At 34.9% G+C, this 10,075-nt stretch overlaps 2 protein-coding genes across 2 annotated transcripts; one reads left to right on the top strand and one right to left on the bottom strand.

Annotated features, from left to right (window-relative positions):
* Window positions 1-1,527: 1,527 nt before the first annotated feature.
* On the top strand, window positions 1,528-8,912 carry LOC134273103 (glutamate receptor 2-like). Its single transcript, XM_062755285.1, has 7 exons — window positions 1,528-1,664; window positions 1,777-1,809; window positions 2,840-3,028; window positions 3,693-3,928; window positions 4,049-4,140; window positions 4,520-5,283; window positions 7,730-8,912. The coding sequence occupies exons 1-7, from the start codon at window positions 1,608-1,610 to the stop codon at window positions 7,796-7,798; spliced, it is 1,440 nt and encodes a 479-aa protein (XP_062611269.1). The 5' UTR covers window positions 1,528-1,607; the 3' UTR covers window positions 7,799-8,912.
* Window positions 5,616-7,148, bottom strand: LOC134273098 (uncharacterized protein KIAA1958-like). The gene is made up of 2 exons (XM_062755274.1): window positions 6,157-7,148; window positions 5,616-6,060 (listed from the first exon to the last, which is right to left on the bottom strand). Exons 1-2 carry the CDS (start codon window positions 7,146-7,148, stop codon window positions 5,616-5,618), a joined length of 1,437 nt encoding a protein of 478 aa, XP_062611258.1.
* Window positions 8,913-10,075: the final 1,163 nt, after the last annotated feature.

Below are 10,075 nucleotides of genomic sequence, written 5' to 3'. Positions count from 1 at the left end.
TAAAATGGGTAGGCAGTTTCCCAAGTTCACAATTTGCGTTTTCAGACATATGTTACATAAAGTCCACAAATTTATGGATAATTCTGGTGTTTAGGAATACATTTTAACCATTAATTATTATTTCTTCATTGGTTATTGTAATATTTACGTAAAATTGCATGTTTTAGGAAAAACCGGGTCATTAAAACTGGATCCGATCACCCGGGATAAACCTGAAAATTCCGGAATAATTGTACAGGTGACCTATTTTTACTGGAGAATGTTTGTCATCTTAAAAAAAAACGTCAAATCGATTTGTTGGAAGCTTGTGTTTAATTATTCAAATAAAACTAATTTATTTGATAAATTTGCACTATAATTTAGCAATATCAAACGATGACAGGTGTTGAAAACCAATTAGCTTGGATTACCTAAAATCTCCGGTAATATAATTCAATAAAGATCAAGAGACGTAAATTAAACAAAGAAAATAATTTGAAAAGCTCAAAAATTTAGAAAGAATTGTTTTAAAAACATGAAACATAAGCTTAATTTCAGAAACTAGAAAAATCTTTTAGAACAATAAAATTTCATCGTGATAATATTGATAAACAGATGTACTCAGTATCTGTATCAAAATACAGAATGAACAGTGATCGGTCTCAAAAGAAAAACGGATCCTTGAAAGTTCCGGTGCCTAGGAGAAGTAAGCATCCCCAATGACAGGTCACACCTGCTGACCCGCAGTGAGCCTACGAAACTGAAGCTCTCTGAAATTAATTAATTCTCTGCTCGTCCATCCGTTTTTCTCAGACTAGCCAGCTAAAGATCTATGTACAGTACTCCAAATCAATTAATCTAAAGAATTTGAATTATCATTTTATTTTCTTTTTGAGTTGTTTGCTATAGTAGCCTTTACAGTTACCTAATTACAGAATCAATAGAGCATGAAAGCCAATTAAATTTGCAACATCAACATAATTTTTTTTTCGTTTTGAGCACTTTTGGACGCCACCAATGGAGACAATTAGGGAGAAATTTTTGAAATTGAACTTCCTGTCTTTCAAACTGAAAATCTCAGGTTGATATTTTGAAACAAACATTTGTGACATCAGTCTGGGATGTTATTGGTTATACCATTTAGTTAAGTACTAGAAAATTCATTGTGTCTGCTTCTTCGCTGATGACACTGGAAAAAGATTTGCATGCCTACTTTAATATCATCATTCAATGCATTTTTTGTTATTGTACACTGTACATATTCGATGAAAGCATGCTAACCGCTTTTCAGTACTTTCAGTACTTTGATTATTTATTTAACACATGTTTTGTCTTATCTACACCTCATCTCTGCACTGTGACATCTTAGCAGAAAATATGATGATATTGTGTAATAAATATTCAGTTTTTATTCTCCCAGCCAAAAGTTTTTAATAGTTTAAATTAATGGCTTTTCTTGTCCCTCTACACCACCTGCATTACAATGCAGTACACTTATCGATTTTTTTTTAAGAATTAAGGTTTAAAGTGTCTGTCGTACATTTAAAATACAAAGTCAGTGTCCTATTTGCCATGTAGAGGGTGCAGTCACTGTTTAAGGTCCGCTCAAGCTTTGTCATTGTTGTACTATGAAGATCCAGGTTTTGTGTCTGTTTCTGTTGCTGGGTTTTACGTCCACGTCTTCAGTAAGTTTTTATCTTGCTTTTCTTTTTGCAAAAATAATATTTTACAGCTTTTATTTCGTTTTCAATCTATATGCGTAGATTCAAATTTACAAAATGGTTCTGTTTATTGCAGGAAAACACGGTGTACAAGGTCACCACGATTCTAGTAAGTAATTTCAATTATATTGTATAAGTACTTTGAATCTCTGTTCCTCCCATTTATTGTTTACTACAAATACCTCATGCAGACGTGCAGTATATAGCGGTAGACTGAAATGCAAATGGATGCATGCTTAAATTGCACCATGTCCTCAGCGCTTTTCCTTGTAACGTACCTTTTTAGTCGGGACATGAGTGGATAACGTGTACCATAAAATTATTTACACTCGATGACAATATCTAAAAAACATTTAAATGAAGTCATGGGATGAATGATCATGATTTAAAGGTTGACAAAGAACCGAAGCATGCAAACTGGAGAATTCAGTATAGAGAAGTCCGCAAATAATAAGATCTCTATCGTAAGTAAACGATTTATCATAAAAATATATGCATTTGTTATGCACTGCAATGAGAAATTATTAAATATACTATTCGAACACCCAGTATCTTCAGTCTTTATTATGCTTGATCAGATCCAACAAGGTTATTGCAAACTATATAGAAAGAAACGCACAGTTAACACGTGATCTATGCCCATAACTATTAATAGCATTATACACGTGATATCTCAGGTTACATTGGATATTCACATAAATTAGTACGATCCTTCTTAATAGTTCTCGTGACTGTACACCATAAAATATCTAAAATATTGAGATTTTGTTTCGTCAAATCTGCATTGTTTGCACAAAGCATTCACTAGTCTACAGGTGGTCGTCAAGACCTATTTGTCTTCCCATTTTTAATAACCACTCATGCCTGGCTTAAATGTGCACTACTAGTAACCGGAAGAAAAAAACGGGACTGTATACTTTCTTTTCATACCTACTTTAGTTGGTACAAGTGTGTGCATGTATTCAGATATAAACTTTACTGTTATTAAGGTTGAGTAGTAGTGTCTTAATAATTACAGCCTACCATGTACATAATTCATCAACAAGATAAGATGACAATAAGCCAGGACCTACTAAAGTTTATTTTTAAAGACATCACAAAAATACTAGCTTTCATTGGTTTTTTTTTTCTATTTTTAGGATAAACCTTTTGTAACTCTAAAGGATGGAGACCCTTCAGAATTTGAAGGCCTCATACCCGATTTGTTGAAGAGGATAGAACCAATTCTTAATGCGACCTTTAACATAAAACATGTAGGAGATTTCAAGTACGGCTCTCAGGATAAGTATGGCAACTGGACTGGTATGATAGGAGAACTAATCAAGGGGGTAAGATTACATTTAACATACTTAAATTTGCTTGATTGGTTGCGTTTCTTCACGGACATGTTTCTCAAGCAGGAACACAACCATTTGCAGATGTGAGGCTGCTAAAACCCTGAACTTAATTACTCTCTTTTTTTAATGCCAACATATAGAGTCACTGGGGATCTCGATTTATACAATATCTGCCTTCCCCCAGCAGATGGGTCTGAACCTGCAGGTCAGGACCTTTTACAGGACACATCTATATGATTAGTACTTAACTGTTTGAATGATTCCCATCACTGGTTGGCTTAAAAACTTTAAGAAATTATCAAGTTATTTGAACCCGACCTTCTTGGTCAAAAATGACCATTGGTTATAAGTTGCAACAACAGTATAGATCAGGAACTTCCAAAGTAGTGCAATTGTTTTTGTATATTTCTGTCGTCCTCTGTCTCTCTGTGTTTGACAAAGCCTCAGCAGATGTAAACAACCAAGAGAGATTACGTGGTTTCGATTTTGCATACTTCATCATTGAATCATAACATAAAATAATTACTCTTTTTGTCAATATGTTCAAAATACAACTTTTACCACAGAATTTAATTGTATAAGATACTTAGATATTTTTCTGAGAATAGTTGGGAAATAAAAGTGAGAAGCAAAAAGGATTAATTTTTCTTTGTAGAAAGCAGACATTGCTGCAGCGTCCCTTACCGTGACGGCAGAGAGAGCAACCGTCATCGACCTCTCGCATCCCTTCATGGAATCAGGAATTTCCATTGTCCTTAAGCGACCCGTTGCGAGGGGATGGCAAGCCATAACGGGATATGTTTCCTTTCTGCAGCCCTTTACAGCCGGGGTTTGGATCGCCTTGCTCTTCTCCTGTGTAATTATTCCAATTCTATACGGCCTGATTATGCAGTAAGTACAAGACGCAAATTTTACACATAAAAACAACAATAATAATTCTAACTAGAAATACATGCAACAGTGTTTTAATCTTGTCACGTGTGATTATTTCTATACGATTTGTTTTGCCAGCTTTGATCCCATGGAAGATGAAGCCGAAACTTCTATTCTGAAGAACATCGCCAGAGCGGTTCCGGTTGTCTTCTACAGATTCTGCTTACAAGGTTGAAGTTGGTGTAAAGTATACCTCCAAACTAGTTATATTGAAAAACACGTTAGCGTTCTTCACCTGTACATATACATACATGTACTTTTCTATTTAGCACTTGATTCGTTTTGGACAGTCAGTGAATAATTGTCACCTTCTCCCTACCAAAAATTTCGAAAACATCAGCTTTAATTATTTCTGATCATCACATATTCGAGTATTATCCTTGAAAACAAACTTAAATATTAGTTATTTGTCAATTAATTTAAAAATGTAGGTATTTTCAAATGGTTCAAATCCTTTAAATTATAAATGGCAACAATAAGGGACTTAACTGATGCAAATGTTTATGCAAAGGTACCAAATTAAAATATTTAATTACGCATACATTGTAGGAAGTCTTGCGCCATCCAAATCTACCTCCAGGTCTTCGAGAGTGATACTTGCCTTTTGGTCTTTGTTTCTTATCATTTTGTACGCCACCTGGGCATCAGCCTTTGCTGTATTCATCATGGAAGGGAAGAGACAACTTCCGGAGTCTCCCTTCCATTCATTTTCTGAGCTTTCGAAACAATCATCTGTGAAATTTGGAACAGTGAAAGGAGGGTCCACTTATAGATACTTCACAAAGGCTTTGGATAAGGTGGATAGCAAAATTGGAGAACATTTTAAAAACAATCCAGATCAAATGGTCGGTAGTACAGCAGAGGGAATTAAACGAGTTCGAAACAGCAATGGCGATTATGCATTTATCATGGAAGAGATAGGAGCTAGGCAATTAGCAGGAATGTCGCCGTGTGATCTAATGCTAATTCACCATTCTTTCATTCGTAAATCTTTCTCTTTTGGATGTGCCAAAAACAACAGCATATGCAGAGATCTAGATATCGCCATCATTAGACTGAAAACTGATGGTGTGATACAAGAATTAACAGATAAGTGGCTGAATAAGGACAACGTTTGTGATACTGATTTCTATGACGATTATTTGCAGTACATTAGGTCTTTTGACAACAAGAAAGAGGAGTCGGGGTATCTTTTTAAGGGCAGTGCTCTGGGTATGGATAAAGTCGGAAGTGCGTATATTCTACTAGCCATAGGAATCATTCTTTCCGTTTGTTTGTTGGTCTTCGACATATGTATGGAGAGAAGAGTGCAGGTAAACTTTAATAATGCAGGTTTCTACACATGTAACACTACCATTTTATTGCGTAATTCGATTAATTCGGGTTAAAACATTGTTATGACATCATCTTTTGTTCTTTTAATACCTTCTTATCCTTGAAATAACAAAAACAATCCAATAAGTTACCTGTAACTGTCCAATAAGTTGGAAAAACTGTCCACTATTAAAAATAGTGGACACTTTTTTACAACTTATTGGACAGTTACAGGTAAGCACTAAGAAAAAATAACAACAAATCCAACACAAAAGATATACATGTTATTCATGAACAACGAATTACACACATTGTAATAATTATTCCAACTTTAGAATTTAAATTTGTAAAATACACTTCCAGACGAAATTTCAATTTCACTAGCACCAGCTGGTGCACACACATTAGAATCACTTTCGGCTGCGGTTTTGGCTTTCTTGATAGCTACATCACACTGATTTTCACCGTGAATGATTTTGCTCACTCTTTGCTGTTGTTCTTCATTTGTTCTTTTATACGATCTAACAGATGTCGAGCGGTGTCCAGTTTTCTCGGTTATTAGCTGCTCACCAATGCCAGCATCGTAAAGGCGTGTTGCGGCGGTTGCTCTGAGGCTATGGTTTGTGTAGTGGCCAGTAAATCCTGCTATTTTACACAGTTTTGCGACGGTCTGTTGAAGAGTGTGTACTCCAACAGGGGAGTCGGCGTACCAAGTGGAATCTGTGGGGTACCGCAGAGGTCGCAAATAGAGAGCATTGGTTTTACCAGCTTCAGGCCTTTAAAAGAAAATTGCATATTATAGATTAAAGTGTTTTAAATTAAGATATATCTTACAGCAATATTTTGGTGGAAATTAACAACAATATACTTGCCTTAAATGCAGATATTTTTCATACGTGAGCACAGGACATCTCTCGGGAACATTCTTGTTCTGGTATGCTCTGGTAACTTTAGGTTGCAGATTTTTGTGCTGGAGCCCACCGCGATTTGTTTTGGAGACATCCTCTCTATATTCGAGATATCGCAGTCCAGATGCATCCATGGAAAGAGAAATCTGACTGTTTGTCCCAACCCTCAAGTTTCTGTGTTCCTGTCCTGCTCGTAGTGCAAAATGTAGTCCAAGTTGAAACAGTAGAGTATCTAAGAGTTTTTGAGGTGTATCTCTTCCTAAAACTCCCTTGGACCACATTTCATCTTCTTGAGCCTCAGTTATGATCTCTGCCCGTTTCTGCTCTATCCCCATGCCTCGCCCAGAGAGTTCTTTCATCTTTGAATCAAGAATACTGCGCATATCGTGAAATTTATCATCATCCAAAAAGTTTATGAATCTACCTTCATGTCGTAATTTGTGTTGAATTGCACACACAATTTCATACAAGCTATTGGGTCTGTAATCCTCTCCAGATTTATTCCTCACTTCAGCTACAAAGAAACTCATTGTTTTGTTGATTTCCTCATCACTCATTATCATAATATCCTGGTACATAAATGTATCATGGTTTGGTAACATACACTTTCGTTCATTTTGCCAGTTCGTAAATAGAGTCATTGCCCACTTTGACTTTTGCTCTGTTTTCTTCGATAAACCTTTCTTAACCAAATTATCCAAATCTTCTTGATTGAGCCGTGCAAACCTTTCAATATTTTCTTTTCCTTCTATGTCTTGGGTGGCCTTTACAAGTTCCTCGTCAGAAATATCCGAAAAAATATCTACTTTGAGGTCAAAATTCGGTTGTTTTTTTGGATGTTCTCTTTCCAAATCCAAAATATCACTGAGAATGCCATCCGTGTTGTTTTCTTGTTCATCAACTTCTCTAAACTTGTTTTGTGTTAAAAACACGCTTTCTCCATCTGAAGAGGACATCCTAACCGCAGGGACATTTACTAAGAAGTGGTGTTCGATGTGCATGCTTTTTATACAAAACCAAGGAACTCACCTGTAACTGTCCACTAAGTTAACAATTGAAGTGAATCCTATTCACAGTATTTAAATCAACAAATTTACCTGAGACAGTCTACTAAGAAGACAATGCCAAATTTAATACAAAGGATGTTTACTTCATTGACGTTGCAAGAGAGAAACTTTTCTAAGAGAGTCCATTCTGAACACAATGGAATGAAATGTTTTAAGTAGGTTACAAGCCTCAAACTGTCCATTCTGTGAGAAAAAAGAACTATTGTCGGGCCTAACGGCCCTCCAATAGTTCTTTCTTCTCACAGAATGGACAGTTTTCGGCATGTAACCTTTACTTAAAATTTATTTTAAACATGGAAGGCAATGGTTTTTAAAGCCATACAACTGTTCCTTTTGCTAAAAAAGGTGTATCACAATCATGGTTATATTCTTCCTATATTTTTTAGAGACCACAATAACATATTTTTAAAAAATCACGTGGTCACATGTAACATTGACACGTTCTTGATGTGTTTGTTCTTATTTTACAGAAGGCAGTGTCTAGAAGAGGAGGGACTGACAAACAGCCATTTGAAGCCATTACAGACGACATGCAATAATTCTTACCAGCCATAATAACCCGCGCTACACAGTAACCGCTGATCACAAATTACTGAATTATAACAATGAACTGGTGGAGCAATTGCATGTAGTATTATTTTCAAAATAAAACCGCCCTGCTTGTGCCATGTAGTCTAGATGTATAATACAACCAGCAATTTAATTTTTTTTTTACAAAGGACTGCATAATTGTTATAAAAGTTTATAAATGAGATTGAAGTACAACTTGCATTTTAAAGATAGTAGGTAGGTAGATTTTCCCATCTTCTTCGTACTGAATGAATTGACACAATGCCATTCTACGCATGCACGAAATCTTTTTTGCGTATGCTGTACTTTACCGAATCTGTTATTTTAATTGTAGCATAATCCTTTTATTCACATGTGGACTTGTTTGCCCCATTTTAAAGAAACATTAAAGTAAAGGCACTTATTTTGCCTTTTGCCAGTCAGGCTAAAGTCATTTACGGAAGGTCGAATGTGTAGTATATAGAAAAAAGTATCTATAATTGATGTTTTTGAATGCCCAAAGAAAGTTGTAATTACATACACTGTCATTTTTTGAAAGATCTCAAAGCTTTCAAGATTGTGAAATTCATTTATGTGTAATCGATTGATATAAAAGATATGCATGTCTTAGTCAAACCGATAAATGACACCCTGCATGCTGTAGTTAGGATTGTGTGTACATGATAAGTTAGTCTTTGAAGGGTTTTGAATTCAGGTGTATACTTAACACTCATCTAATTTAGATTAGTCCCCCTCCCCTGCATTAATCATTAACAACAATTAAAGAAAGAGAAAAAAACTGGAGCAGATAAAGATCAAATTTTGAACAGGTTGCATTTAAAGGCCTTGACACGGATTACCAGCTTGTCTGAAGGTCGTCATGAACAACAAAAAAGTTTTTCTTCAAAATACCTTCTTTTTAAGAGAAATCTTCAAAACGCCTTGTTTTCAACAGAAAAAAGATCCCCATTATCGATTTTTAGAGCACAGCAAGGTTGATAATTCTCTTATTGTTACCTGACCAGCTGCCTTGTTTGTACTATTTAGTGATATCTACCTATTTCTAATGCATGCTGAGTATCGTTTTATTAAAATTTTTGTATATTTTCTGTGTTCCTTTGTTTATGATACATGTACAAATATCGCCATACACACATACATGTATTTTTGTATTATGAAGAATGATTTTTATGCCCCCGTAATGATAGATCGGGGATGGGGTGGGGGGTATAATTATAGATTTTGCCCTGTTTCTATCTTTTTGTCTACAAAAACCTTAAGGAAGCTCTAAACACTGCACACTAAAGAGCTCTACTTAAAGGGTAGTTTTATGCAGTTAGAGTGATCTGCCCTTAGATGTATGATTATAAAAAACGTTATTTACAGTTAATTACATGATTTGTAACAGATTAAAATATTTTTAGCATTATATAAGACTAAGAATAAGAAATTTAATCAACTAATTTTATAAATTTTCTGAAGGTATGTTAACAACAGTGACTTTTGCTCACAAATAGTCCATTGTCTTTGGACATTATTCCTGCGGAAATAAAGCACACCCTATGTTCTAAATGGATGAAAAAGTCTCAATATGCACATCTTTATATGATACATTTTTTGTCAGTGTTTAGAGCTTCCTTAATCTTGCCCATTGCTTTTCATTGCTTGAAGACATGACTGTAATATTTCACATGTCTATTCCTTGTGGCAATACCTTTCTTTGAGTATGAATATATTTGATAATTTTGAGCTATCTATATGTCCTTCTACATGTATGCAAGCAGATTGTACGTTTTGTTACGTTTAGAGAATGGTTCTATTATTATACCGTATAGGGCCATTCTATAAACGTGAAAAACCGTGCAATCTTTTTTTATATATATATTTTTGAGACATTTTACGATCTTACAATTTTTTTAATTAAAAAAAGGGGTAATCGTTCTAAACTTCAGGCGCCTGTGGTTAATCTTTGTTTTAACTTTTTGAACAATTAAAACTATGGCTTTCATATTTCACATGTGTATTCCGTGTGATAAGACCTTTCTTTGACCAACAGTTTTGACCATTTTACCCTTTCTTGGAGATTGACCTATTTTTTAAAAATCTAAAAATTATTCTTTGCCAATGCTTTAAATCCTGCTTCGTGGGAATATGAGTCGACTAGAAGAAGAACACAATTAGTGTCCACTAGTTTTCCAACATTTTATTCTCTCGAAATCGAAAAGTCTGGATTATATAGTTTTTTGCAATGTCCGTCCGTCTGTCTG

The sequence above is a fragment of the Saccostrea cucullata genome, unplaced genomic scaffold (assembly GCF_032062105.1).
Source record: "Saccostrea cucullata isolate Sc308-1 unplaced genomic scaffold, CSIRO_AGI_Scuc_v1 ctg994, whole genome shotgun sequence".
Classification (NCBI taxonomy): domain Eukaryota; kingdom Metazoa; phylum Mollusca; class Bivalvia; order Ostreida; family Ostreidae; genus Saccostrea; species Saccostrea cuccullata.
This window is presented reverse-complemented; position numbering and strand designations above follow the sequence as displayed.